The 13,760-nt window shown below is 49.5% G+C and overlaps 1 protein-coding gene across 1 annotated transcript in view; it reads right to left on the reverse strand.

Moving 5' to 3' along the window:
* TIE1 (tyrosine kinase with immunoglobulin like and EGF like domains 1) overlaps window positions 1–13,760 on the reverse strand; it is a 538,492-nt gene that overhangs the window by 67,108 nt on the left and 457,624 nt on the right. Inside the window, exons 16-17 of the mRNA XM_069642443.1 lie at window positions 6,199–6,309; window positions 2,720–2,910 (exon numbers count right to left, since the gene is read on the reverse strand). Coding sequence (XP_069498544.1) covers window positions 2,720–2,910; window positions 6,199–6,309 — 302 coding nt within the window. The remainder of the gene's footprint in view (window positions 1–2,719; window positions 2,911–6,198; window positions 6,310–13,760) is intronic.

Here is a 13,760-nt window from a genome sequence, read left to right on the forward strand (position 1 = left end):
AGAAGAGACACCAGCAATGACTCTGCCGCTCGTGTAAGGGGAGGGCTATACTGCCAAGAGAGGACCGGGAGAAGAGACACCAGCAATGACTCTGCCGCTCGTGTAAGGGAAGGGCTATACACCCAAGAGAGGACCGGGAGAAGAGACACCAGCAATGACTCTGCCGCTCGTGTAAGGGGAGGGCTATACACCCAAGAGAAGACCGGGAGAAGAGACACCAGCAATGACTCTGCCGCTCGTGTAAGGGGAGGGCTATACTCCCAAGAGAGGACCGGGAGAAGAGACACCAGCAATGACTCTGCCGCTCGTGTAAGGGGAGGGCTATACTGCCAAGAGAGGACGGGGAGAAGAGACACCAGCAATGACTCTGCCGCTCGTGTAAGGGGAGGGCTATACACCCAAGAGAGGACCGGGAGAAGAGACACCAGCAATGACTCTGCCGCTCGTGTAAGGGGAGGGCTATACACCCAAGAGAGGACCGGGAGAAGAGACACCAGCAATGACTCTGCCGCTCGTGTAAGGGGAGGGCTATACACCCAAGAGAGGACCGGGAGAAGAGACACCAGCAATGACGCTGCCGCTCGTGTAAGGGGAGGGCTATACACCCAAGAGAGGACCGGGAGAAGAGACACCAGCAATGACTCTGCCGCTCGTGTAAGGGGAGGGCTATACACCCAAGAGAAGACCGGGAGAAGAGACACCAGCAATGACTCTGCCGCTCGTGTAAGGGGAGGGCTATACTCCGAAGAGAGGACCGGGAGAAGAGACACCAGCAATGACTCTGCCGCTCGTGTAAGGGGAGGGCTATACTGCCAAGAGAGGACGGGGAGAAGAGACACCAGCAATGACTCTGCCGCTCGTGTAAGGGAAGGGCTATACACCCAAGAGAGGACCGGGAGAAGAGACACCAGCAATGACTCTGCCGCTCGTGTAAGGGGAGGGCTATACTCCCAAGAGAGGACCGGGAGAAGAGACACCAGCAATGACTCTGCCGCTCGTGTAAGGGGAGGGCTATACTCCCAAGAGAGGACCGGGAGAAGAGACACCAGCAATGACTCTGCCGCTCGTGTAAGGGGAGGGCTATACTCCCAAGAGAGGACCGGGAGAAGAGACACCAGCAATGACTCTGCCGCTCGTGTAAGGGGAGGGCTATACTGCCAAGAGAGGACGGGGAGAAGAGACACCAGCAATGACTCTGCCGCTCGTGTAAGGGAAGGGCTATACACCCAAGAGAGGACCGGGAGAAGAGACACCAGCAATGACTCTGCCGCTCGTGTAAGGGGAGGGCTATACACCCAAGAGAGGACCGGGAGAAGAGACACCAGCAATGACGCTGCCGCTCGTGTAAGGGGAGGGCTATACACCCAAGAGAGGACCGGGAGAAGAGACACCAGCAATGACTCTGCCGCTCGTGTAAGGGGAGGGCTATACACCCAAGAGAGGACCGGGAGAAGAGACACCAGCAATGACCCTGCCGCTCGTGTAAGGGGAGGGCTATACACCCAAGAGAGGACCGGGAGAAGAGACACCAGCAATGACTCTGCCGCTCGTGCAAGGGAAGGGCTATAAACCCAAGAGAGGACCGGGAGAAGAGACACCAGCAATGACGCTGCCGCTCGTGTAAGGGGAGGGCTATACACCCAAGAGAGGACCGGGAGAAGAGACACCAGCAATGACTCTGCCGCTCGTGTAAGGGGAGGGCTATACACCCAAGAGAAGACCGGGAGAAGAGACACCAGCAATGAATCTGCCGCTCGTGTAAGGGAAGGGCTATACACCCAAGAGAGGACCGGGAGAAGAGACACCAGCAATGACTCTGCCGCTCGTGTAAGGGGAGGGCTATACTGCCAAGAGAGGACGGGGAGAAGAGACACCAGCAATGACTCTGCCGCTCGTGTAAGGGAAGGGCTATACACCCAAGAGAGGACCGGGAGAAGAGACACCAGCAATGACTGACTCTGACGCTCGTATAATGGCTCCTCCAATAACCCAAGAGAGGACCGGGAGAAGAGACACCAGCAATGACTCTGCCGCTCGAATAATGGCTCCTCCAATAACCCAAGGGAGGACCGGGAGAAGAGACACCAGCAATGACTCTGCCGCTCGTGTAAGGGAAGGGCTATACACCCAAGAGAGGACCGGGAGAGAAGAGACACCAGGAATGACTCTGCCGCTCATATAATGGCTCCTCCAATAACCCAAGAGAGGACCGGGAGAGAAGAGGCACCAGCAATCACTCTGCCACTCGTAAAAGGGACGGGCTGTACAGGAGGTCCCTCTAATGACTCACGCGAGGACTCAGAGAGAAGACACCAGCAATGGCTCTGCTGCTCGTTTAATGGAAGCGCTGTACACAAGGAGGTTCCTCCAATGACCCACGGGTGTGTGTCACGTGGTACTGACCTGCTTCTCACTCAGGTACTGCATGTTTTTAGCACTCATAGAGTATGTGCATAAACACACACACACACACACTGAGGCTCATGCTGTCTGCCATGTGGTACTGACCTGCTTCTCACTCAGGTACTGCATGTTTTTAGCACTCATAGACTATGCACATAAACACACACACACACACACACTGAGGCTCATGCTGTGTATCGTGTGGTACTGACCTGCTTCTCACTCAGGTACTGCATGTTTTTAGCACTCATAGAGTATGTGCATAAACACAAGACACACACATTGGGACTCATGCTGTCTGCCATGTGGTACTGACCTGCTTCTCACTCAAGTACTGCATGCCTTTAGCCACATCAAGTGCAAACTGTAGGAGTTGCTGTGAGGTCAGTGTTGATGCTGTCCCATGCTCCTTTGCAAACGCAGGATCCGTCTCGAGGACTCTACTTTTCCTTAGGAAGTCCAGGAGATTCCCGTAAGGGGCATACTCTATAGCAATGTACAGGTAACCTGGTAATGTAAGCAGATGTTAGGTTAGGCTAGTAGGTGTCTTTGGGGTTTGGGGAACACCATCAAAGGAATCAAAGCACCCCATAACACCCTGGAGTACAGACAATGGGGTATATCCGAGGTGTGTAATAAAGCACACCAGCAGCATAGCATATGTTGCCCTCTGGGCACTGTAGAGTGGGGACAATAGGACAGCAGTCAGAAAAAACCCCTACTATCTTGGAGGTGGTCAGGAAATGGGGCAAATCTGCAGTATAAGGGGCCGCAGCACTTTACACCCGAAATCTCTGCAGTGCAAGAAATAGGCCATGTTTATGAGACAGCCCCTCCGACAGTGCAGCACCAACTAGCATGATAGGGTGCAGGAGATGGGGTGCACCAAGGGTGTAAGGGACCGCATCACAGCTCTGATCACAGCACCCACTAACCCCGTGCTGTGCAGGAGGCTGAGAATTCCCAGGGTGTAAGGATCCGCATCACAGCCTGAGATAACACAGTGGGGGTCAGGAGATGGACGTGCTCAGGATGTAAGGATCCGCATCACAGCCTGAGATAACACAGTGGGGGTCAGGAGATGGGCGTGCTCAGGATGTAAGGGACCGCATCACAGCCTGAGATAACACATTGGGGGTCAGGAGATGGGCGTGCTCAGGATGTAAGGATCCGCATCACAGCCTGAGATAACACATTGGGGGTGCAGGAGATGGGCGTGCTCAGGGTGTAAGGATCCGCATCACAGCCCTGATCACAGCACCAACTAACACATTGGGGGTCAGGAGATGGGCGTGCTCAGGGTGTAAGGATCCGCATCACAGCCTGAGATAACACAGTGGGGGTCAGGAGATGGGCGTACTCAGGGTGTAAGGATCCGCATCACAGCCTGAGATAACACAGTGGGGGTCAGGAGATGGGCGTGCTCAGGGTGTAAGGATCCGCATCACAGCCTGAGATAACACAGTGGGGGTCAGGAGATGGGCGTGCTCAGGGTTTAAGGGACCGCATCACAGCACTTATCACAGCACCCACTAACACCGTGGGGTGCAGGAGGTGGGGCGTGCCCAGGGTGTAAGGGACCGCATCACAGCCCTGATCACAGCACCAACTAACACATTGGGGGTCAGGAGATGGGGCGTGCTCAGGGTGTAAGGATCCGCATCACAGCCTGAGATAACACATTGGGGGTCAGGAGATGGGCGTGCTCAGGGTTTAAGGGACCGCATCACAGCCCGAGATAACACAGTGGGGGTCAGGAGATGGGCGTGCTCAGGGTGTAAGGATCCGCATCACAGCCTGAGATAACACAGTGGGGGTCAGGAGATGGGCGTGCTCAGGGTGTAAGGATCCGCATCACAGCCTGAGATAACACAGTGGGGGTCAGGAGATGGGCGTGCTCAGGGTTTAAGGGACCGCATCACAGCTCTGCTCACAGCAGCCACTAAAACCGTTGGGTGCAGGAGGTGGGGCGTGCCCAGGGTGTAAGGGACCGCATCACAGCCCTGATCACAGCACCAACTAACACAGTGGGGTGCAGGAAATGGGCGTGCTCAGGGTGTAAGGATCCGCATCACAGCCTGAGATAACACCGTGGGGTGCAGGAGATGGGGCGTGCTCAGGGTGTAAGGGACCGCATCACAGCCCTGATCACAGCACCAACTAACACAGTGGGGTGCAGGAAATGGGCGTGCTCAGGGTGTAAGGATCCGCATCACAGCCTGAGATAACACCGTGGGGTGCAGGAGATGGGGCGTGCTCAGGGTGTAAGGGACCGCATCACAGCCCTGATCACAGCACCAACTAACACAGTGGGGTGCAGGAGAAGGGCGTGCTCAGGGTTTAAGGGACCACATCACAGCACTTATCACAGCACCCACTAACACCGTGGGGTGCAGGAGATGGGGCGTGCTCAGGGTGTAAGGGACCGCATCACAGCTCTGATCACAGCACCCACTAACACCGTGGGGTGCAGGAGGTGGGGCGTGCCCAGGGTGTAAGGGACCGCATCACAGCCCTGATCACAGCACCAACTAACACATTGGGGGTCAGGAGATGGGCGTGCTCAGGGTTTAAGGTACCGCATCACAGCACTTATCACAGCACCCACTAACACCGTGGGGTGCAGGAGATGGGCGTGCTCAGGGTTTAAGGGACCACATCACAGCACTTATCACAGCACCCACTAACACCGTGGGGTGCAGGAGATGGGGCGTGCTCAGGGTGTAAGAGTCCGCATCACAGCCCTGATCACAGCACCCACTAACATTGTGGGGTGCAGGAGGTGGGGCGTGCCCAGGGTGTAAGGGTCCGCATCACAGCCAAATCTAACACAGTGGGGTGGAGGAGATGCAGTACATGCAGAGTCTAAGGGGGCAGCTCCTCTGGCAGCATGGCACCCACTAATCCGGGACATGGGGTATAGTCAAGTGTTTTGAATGCTGCACCGCAGCAGAGCAGCACCTCTAATACTTAGGAATGTAAACTATTATACAAGTCCAAGTAATGGGGGGCCTCACACCAAAGCTAACAGGAGATTGCAAATGTCAAGGGTATGTCCACAACACCTTCAAGATCCCCCTGCCAGCAACACAGCACCCATGACGTCATACTGTGATCGGACATGTGCAGGGTTTGAAGGGCTGCACCCCTAGCAGCGCATCACATGTGACACCCTACACCGTACTGCAGGAGAACAGACGCATCACTGCACCCTTAACAGCCAATGGGATGCAGGGGATGCTTCAAGTCCCGGGTACGAGAGACGTCATCAGTATGGGATGCAGGGGGTGCTGCAAGCCCCGGGTACGAGAGACGGCATCAGTACAGCACCCTTAACAGCCAATGGGATGCAGGGGATGCTGCAAGCCCCGGGTACTGGAGACGCCATCAGTACAGCACCCTTAACAGCCAATGGGATGCAGAGGGTGCTGCAAGCCCCGCGTACGAGAGACGGCATCAGTACAGCACTCTTAACAGCCAATGGGATGCAGGGGATGCTGCAAGCCCCGCGTACGAGAGACGGCATCAGTACAGCACCCTTAACAGCCAATGAGATGCAGGGGATGCTGCAAGCCACGGGTACGAGAGACGGCATCAGTACAGCACCCTTAACAGCCAATGGGATGCAGGGGATGCTGCAAGCCACGGGTACGGGAGACGGCATCAGTACAGCACTCTTAACAGCCAATGGGATGCAGGGGATGCTGCAAGCCCCGGGTACGAGAGACGACATCAGTACAGCACTCATTCAACATTTCTGAGAGGTGGAAGATGGTGACATTATTCAAGCCTTACCTCTGTTTTCACAGGCACCCAGCAGGTTAATGATATTGGGGTGATGACCCAGCTTACAAAGAACCTCCAGTTCACCCTCGAAGTCCCTGTGGTCATTCTCTGAGGCGAATTCTGAAACACAATAAAGAACAACAGGCCTCTTACTCTGGAATTCAAGCTCATAGCTGTTGAAAGACACCGATTAATATCACTCATAACTATGGCCTCTCCCCCGGCTCAATATTGTAAAGGTGAGAAACGTTATTCTATAAGACAACCATATCACCCTCATCCCAGGCGGGTACAACACCGGATGAATAGGATGTAAGCTAAGGATGGCGAGAATAACGAAAAACTGATCATAAACCCACACATATGCATCCATTAGACATGAAGCACCGATGCCCTCACCACGAAGAGAATGAACTGGGTCACATTTGCGTTAATAATAAACGAAAGACCTCAAGATTTCCCAAGAGTTCAAACCGCTGAAATAACATCATGAGGATCCTTGCAGAGCTCAGACATTAGCTCGTAACTTGGGCCAAGGTTACTAAGAAATTAGGGAGGCCCCGAGCATCACAGAGAAGGTGTGAGGTAAGTATTCCCAGGATGAAAATTGAATACTCCCAAATCAATTAAATCTGGAAAAGCACAACCGACCATTGCGAGCCAGGAGCAGGATAATTACAAGTCAGAAGACCCCATGAAGAGTATGCTCAAGAGGGTCCGCAGAGATAGAGGAGACCATAACATGTGCATTAATATCAGCTAAAATACTCATGAATGCAGGGTGAAGGAATTCTAAACACAGTCCTCTCACATGTGACCTGTAATTGAAGAACAATGTCTATTCATTAGCAAGGAACACAGATAGGACACCTGCCTCCCTGCTTATGCATATTCCCAGACACAAGGCGTCGCACAAGGTTAACTATGAAGGCGATCACCTTGGCTCGTGGCCTAGAGATGGGGAATGGTATTTTCTTGAATTGAATACAAGCATCCCGTGGACCGTTCTCCCCTTACTCCCATTTGGCTCAGGTCTTGATGACCTGTCAGTGGCCCAAGGTTGGTCAGGATAAAGCCAACCAAGCAAAACCCCTGGTGATAAGCCACCCATTACACATTGCGCCAGCCAATAAAGTATTGAAATAGTGATGTATTTTTGTTATTGTCTATTTACAGGTGGGATTAGGAGGAGCCACCAGTTAAGCTTTATCCAATTAAAGGTTTAACACAAATAGACTGTATACAAAGTTTCTAATATCATTCAATCCCGAGGTTTTGTATTATACCAACGCCATTCTGACATGTTTTTGTATAAAAAGTATTGTTTTGAATGATAACTCTGAGAGCTATGACCCTTTTGCTTGTATGCTGGTCCCGCTTTTTTGTGTGTTAATAAAGCTGGGCTTTGCCTTTCACTTTGACTATTTCCATAATTGAGTCTACGTTTTTTGGCTCCTCCTCCCCCAGGCCGTCTAATCCCTGATGGCACCAGTGACACCCAATGGCAGTGCTGCCCTTAGGATGGGCTGATATATGGGAACGCAATGGGCAATCTGGGCACGGTGCAGTATGTACATTTGATGGAACGGGCACAGTGCAGTATGTACATGTGTTGGAATGGGTACAGTGCAGTATGTAGATATGATGGAATGGTACATTGCAGTATGTACATGTGATGGAACGGGCACAGTGCAGTATGTACATATGATGGAACGGGCACAGTGCAGTATGTACATGTGTTGGAATGGGTACAGTGCAGTATGTAGATATGATGGAATGGTACATTGCAGTATGTACATGTGATGGAACGGGCACAGTGCAGTATGTACATATGATGGAACGGGCACAGTTCAGTATGTACATGTGTTGGAATGGGTACAGTGCAGTATGTAGATATGATGGAATGGTACATTGCAGTATGTACATGTGATGGAACGGGCACAGTGCAGTATGTACATATGATGGAACGGGCACAGTTCAGTATGTACATGTGTTGGAATGGGTACAGTGCAGTATGTAGATATGATGGAATGGTACATTGCAGTATGTACATGTGATGGAACGGGCACAGTGCAGTATGTACATATGATGGAACGGGCACAGTGCAGTATGTACATGTGTTGGAATGGGTACAGTGCAGTATGTACATATGATGGAATGGTACATTGCAGTATGTACATGTGATGGAACGGGCACAGTGCAGTATGTACATGTGTTGGAATGGGTACGGTGCAGTATGTACATGTGATGGAACGGGCACAGTGCAGTATGTACATGTGATGGAACTGGCACGGTGCAGTATGTACATGTGAGGAATGGGCAAATGTGATGTAACGGATATGGTGGAGTATGTCGCACCTAGAAACACTTGTGCACAGGTGCGTTACAAATGCCACATCATATCAGATGATGTAACGGGTACAGTTCAGTATGTACATGTGATGGAGCAGATATGGTGCAGTATGTACATGTGATAGAATGAAAACAGTGCAGTACATACATGTGATGGAACAGGCACAGTGCAGTTTGCACATGTGATGGAAAGGCACTGTACAGTATGTACATTTGATGTAACGGCCATGGTGCAGTATGTACATGTGATGGAGCGGATATTTTGCAGTATGTACATGGAATGGTGCAGTACGTACATGTGATGTCATGATCATAGTGCAGTATGTACATGTGATGGAATGGATGTGGTGCAGTATGTACATGTGATGGAAAGGATATGGTGCTGTATGCACATTTGATGGAACCAGCACGGTGCAGTAAGTGCATGCGATGAAACAGGCTTGGTGCAGTAGGTACATGTGATGCGACGGGCACAGTGCAGTATGTGCATGTGATGGAACAGGCACAGTGCAGTATGCACAAGTGATGAAACGGATAGGGTGCAGTTCATGCCATCCTGTGTACTGTAAGGATCATCCTCTTGGATGTCGGGATCTCTGTGCTGGTTGTCCACGCTCCACCTTCTTGGTCTTGCACCTACATGCTCACTGGGGTGTATGGCATCCTGTGTACTGTAGGGCTCGTCTTCTTGGACCTTGGCCTCTCCATGCTGGTTGTCTACGTTCTCCCTTCTTGGTCCTGTGCCTAGTTGCTCACTGCGATTCATGTCCTCCTGTGTACTGTAGGGAACGTCCTCTTGGACCTCGGTATCTCCATGCTGGTTGTACACGCTATAACTTTTTGGACCTGAATCTAGTTGCTCACTGCAGTTCATGCCATCCTGTGTACTGTAGGGATCGTCCTCTTGGACCTCGGTATCTCCATGCTAGCTGTCCAATGGGTCCATCATTGAGGAAGCACTTCCCAATGGCTCTCCGTCTTTAAGAAGGTTCACCCTCAGGATTGTCTCTCTAATCTTTTTTTTCGTCATAGAGAAAACTCAGCCAATGCTCCACCTCTTTACCACTTCAATGGCCACAGTACACTGTGGATGTCCTGCAATGGGGGTGGGACACTGTGGCAAGACTCCATTTCACTATCCTTGTGGGTAAGCTTTACTTTCACCCAACGACCTATATGAAATTACTGTGTCTTACCGTCCTTCCTGCTGTCATACACTTCCTGTGTTAGAGGAACAGACCCTTCTAGTAGCCAGAATGTAGTGAGAGTTGTCCATGCCCTCTTTTCTGTCATCATGAAGAACAGAGTTACTACTGCAATTGTGTTTGGCGTGCTCCTGTGAGATTCAATTGCCTGGTTGATGAGTTCTTTGCAATCCATTTAGGCCAGTACTGATGTATGTAGCGTGCTTTTCATGAACCGGTTCATGCGTTTGCCCTGTCCATTTCACTGAGGGTTATAGAGTGCTACTCTGGTGTGCCGTTTCTCATATTGTCTGAGATATAGCTTCATTTCGTTTTGAAGGATCTGGATGCACTTATTCATCAACATCTCAGTGGTGGAGAGATACTCCTTCTCGGCTGAATACCTTCTTAAAGATTGAAATGTTACATTTAGTGGGTATGTGACCTAAAAATGTCAATTTGGTACACTTGTATGCGTAGTCGATGAGCATGAGGGCGAAACTCACTTCCGTTCCATGGACTGCACTGGCCCGATGAAGTCAATAGCTACTTTCTTCCACACCTAGCCTTTCGACTCTACGCTCTGTAGTGCTGCTGTCACTCTTGTGATAGACGTGGAACATTGGAACCATTTGGTGTACTTCTTAGTCCATGCTGGGCCACTAGTAGTGCAATCTTAAAGTGATGGTCTAGTAAAAATGTTTATTTAAAAATAGATAGGCAACATAAAAAAAAAATACTAGCATTCTCCGTTTTAAAACTTCCTATGTAAAATTTTGAGCTATTCAAGCTCAAAATTCGCAAAAGCAAGCACATGGGCGCATCCATTTTGTGAAATGGAGGCCCTCCTGTGCTGGCTTTTGCTTTTGCGGCACTAATGAAGGAAAAGCCAGCCAGCTGTAGTAAACAAAGGCTACCGCTGGGTGGCTTTCCCTTCATTAGTGCTGTAGGCGGAGGACGGGGACCGGAGACCAGAGCAGTAAAGCTGCAGCTGAATCTCGGTAAGTGCTATTTATTTTTTTTTAAAAAAATAAGCACTAGCTGCATTTTTTTTTCTAAGTTTTCCGGGCTGGAGGAGCCCGGAAAACTTAGAAATAAAACCGCAGCTTTAAACACGTATTTATGTTTGGGGTCACTTTTGAAGCGACCGCAAACATAAATACAACGTTATTGTGTTGGAAAACCCTGCGGTTTTTCTTTCCAAGTTTCTCAGGCTCCTCCGGCTCCCAGGGGAGCACCGGAGACCCAAAGTGAAAGCCACAGCAGGCAGAAACACACGCGGTTATGTTTACATGCCGCGTAGTGTTTCTACCTGCAGCTGATTTCCCATTTCGGGCTCTCGGGCTCCCCGTGGGGAGCCTGAGAGTCCCAAATGGGAAATGCGAAATGCTGCGTTGTCTGCCTAAATCGGCTTTCCCATTTGGGGCTCTCGGGCTCCCCGTGGGTAGCCCGAGAGCCCCAAATGGGAAAGCAGTTTCAGGCAGAAACAACGCGGTTGTGTTGGAAAACGCTGCGGTTTTTCTTTCCGAGTTTCTCAGGCTCCTCCGAGATGGAGGAGCCTGAGAAACTTGGAAAGAAAAACCGCAGCGTTTTCCAACACTATAACGTTGTATTTATGTTTGCGGTCGCTTCAAAAGCGACCGCAAACATAAATACGTTTTTAAAGCTGCGGTTTTATTTCTAAGTTTTCCGGGCTCCTCCAACTAGTGCTTATTTTTTTAAAAAAAATAAATAGCACTTACCGAGATTCAGCTGCAGCTTTACTGCTCTGGTCTCCGGTCCCCGTCCTCCGCGTACAGCACTAATGAAGGGAAAGCCACCCAGCGGTAGCCTTTGTTTACTACAGCTGGCTGCCTTTTCCTTCATTAGTGCCGCAAAAGCAAAAGCCAACACAGGATGGATGCGCCCATGTGCTTGCTTTTGCGAATTTTGAGCTTGAATAGCTCAAAATTTTACATAGGAAGTTTTAAAACGGAGAATGCTAGTATTTTTTTTTATGTTGCCTATCTATTTTTTAAATAAACATTTTTACTAGACCATCCCTTTAACCGTTAGTTTCTACATGATAGTTTTCCAAGGTGATCTTGTGAGTTCAACGTATTAAGGTGATTTCTGCTTTGGGCGGAGGTACCAGTCTACGTTTTCTGAGCAGCTCGCTCCCATTGGTGTGCAACTTGCTGGGGATATTTCTTTCTGATGGCCACCTGTATTACAATCTTCATAAGTATTGGTAAGATGTTGTTTCTTTATATCTGCAGGTCTCCCTTGATAAGTGAATGTGGTATAGATAGCATGAAGAATGCCAAATCATCATTCACGATGATGAGCTATGATTAGTGCCAGCAAAGACATGAAGATGTCTTTACAAAATTGATGAAACTATTCAACTCCGGAATCTGCTGCCGTAGAGGAGCTATAGAACAGAGGCTGAGAGAACAATTTACGAATCTCCAACAAGGGACACTATAGAGACCCCAGAACCATTGGTGCAATGGCCATTGTGCAACTTGGGCTTTAACCCCCTACTCATGATTTTGGGTTATGATATGATAGGTTATTTATAACGCGCTTAATACCCAGAGGTTTCCAAGCATGGACCAGGGGATTGAACCTGTGTTGCTCCGTGTCGTCTTGCTTCCAAGGCAAGCATGTTGCCCCTGAGCTGTCCTCCCGAGACTAATGTTGGATTATGTTGGATGGACTTGGCTGGCCTACAGAGCTGTGGCAGGGCAGAAAAAACAGTTCCAGGGGCTTCACTGTCAACAAAGGTGCAGCAATTATTAATGTAAAGCGCTTCATTGTTAGCACCTGCATTAGTATGCATACATTTTTAGGCAAATTAAATCGTGATGGGGTGTTGGTACTTGCATGTCAGGGGAGTGATTGGAAGGGTTGGGTGGACAGGAGACACAGCTCATCCACACAGCATCCTTAATTCAGTGGTTTGACACGTGAAGAAGAGAGCTAACTACTTGTAACATTGAAGCGGCAACGGAATAGTCTCATTGGAATGTGTAAAAAAGTTAGATGCGGTCACATCTAAGTAAGTTTGGTCCTTGCCCACAGTCTCGGAAGTTAGCCCCGCTCTCACCATCCGAAGGGTTTCGATTTAGCCCCCTACGCACACACCCCCACCGAAATGTTCATCTGGTTTCAGTCCCATGTAGAGATGGTTCTGACATCTTCAGTCGCATTCTACCATCCTGCTCTTCAAAGGGTTGGCCAAGAAACACCACTGTCAAGTTGATGGTTGGTGCCACATGAATGGTCTTATTCATTGTCATCCTCATCATCATCGTCATCACTGTGACTAATGACACAGTGAGCAGTAAATCCAGTTCTATTTTCCTGCTCTGTGATCAGGGGATAAGTAAAGGGAGGGAGAGAAGGGGGAATAGTGAGAAGGAAAACTGGCTGGTGTAGGGAGGCCCAATCCTCATAAACCAAAGAGGGAGTGGTGGGGAAGGAGCAGTGAGCACAAATGGAGTGATGGAGGTCCACTGCTGGTAGGATGAGGAGTTGGCTTCTCCCGCCACAGACCTCGACATGAAAATAAAAAGAATCAAAAGGCAAAAAATAAAGAATGGAAAAACGAAATGAAATAAAGGCAGACATATTTAAACAAAATTACATAAAAGTCAATGTAAGTAGAAAGTGAAAAGCATCACAGGTTAGTTTAGTTTAGTTTAGTTATTTATAATGCACGCCTCACTCAGAGGTATCTGGGCGCAGTACAAGGTGATGCAGTTTCTTAGTTACACATAGTAGAAAGGCAAAACAAGCTATTTAGCATATGTACATGTAAAGATGCAGGTTCTTCCCAGTTTACAGGATAAAGCAGTAAGTGGCTGATGCAGAACAAACACACCTATATGAATTCATCTCTATGCATTTGGGATAATCTATAAATAAACATTACGACACATCTACATAACATTTAAAGCACACAGGGTTATTGATAATAGACAAATATGATGTTGTTGCAGCTTATGTGGGAGTTAGATTTGCAGAACGCAATGTACTAGTTCCTTGTCC

This window comes from Ambystoma mexicanum, chromosome 1q (genome assembly GCF_040938575.1).
Source record: "Ambystoma mexicanum isolate Mex_15411 chromosome 1q, UKY_AmexF1_1, whole genome shotgun sequence".
Lineage (NCBI taxonomy): Eukaryota > Metazoa > Chordata > Amphibia > Caudata > Ambystomatidae > Ambystoma > Ambystoma mexicanum.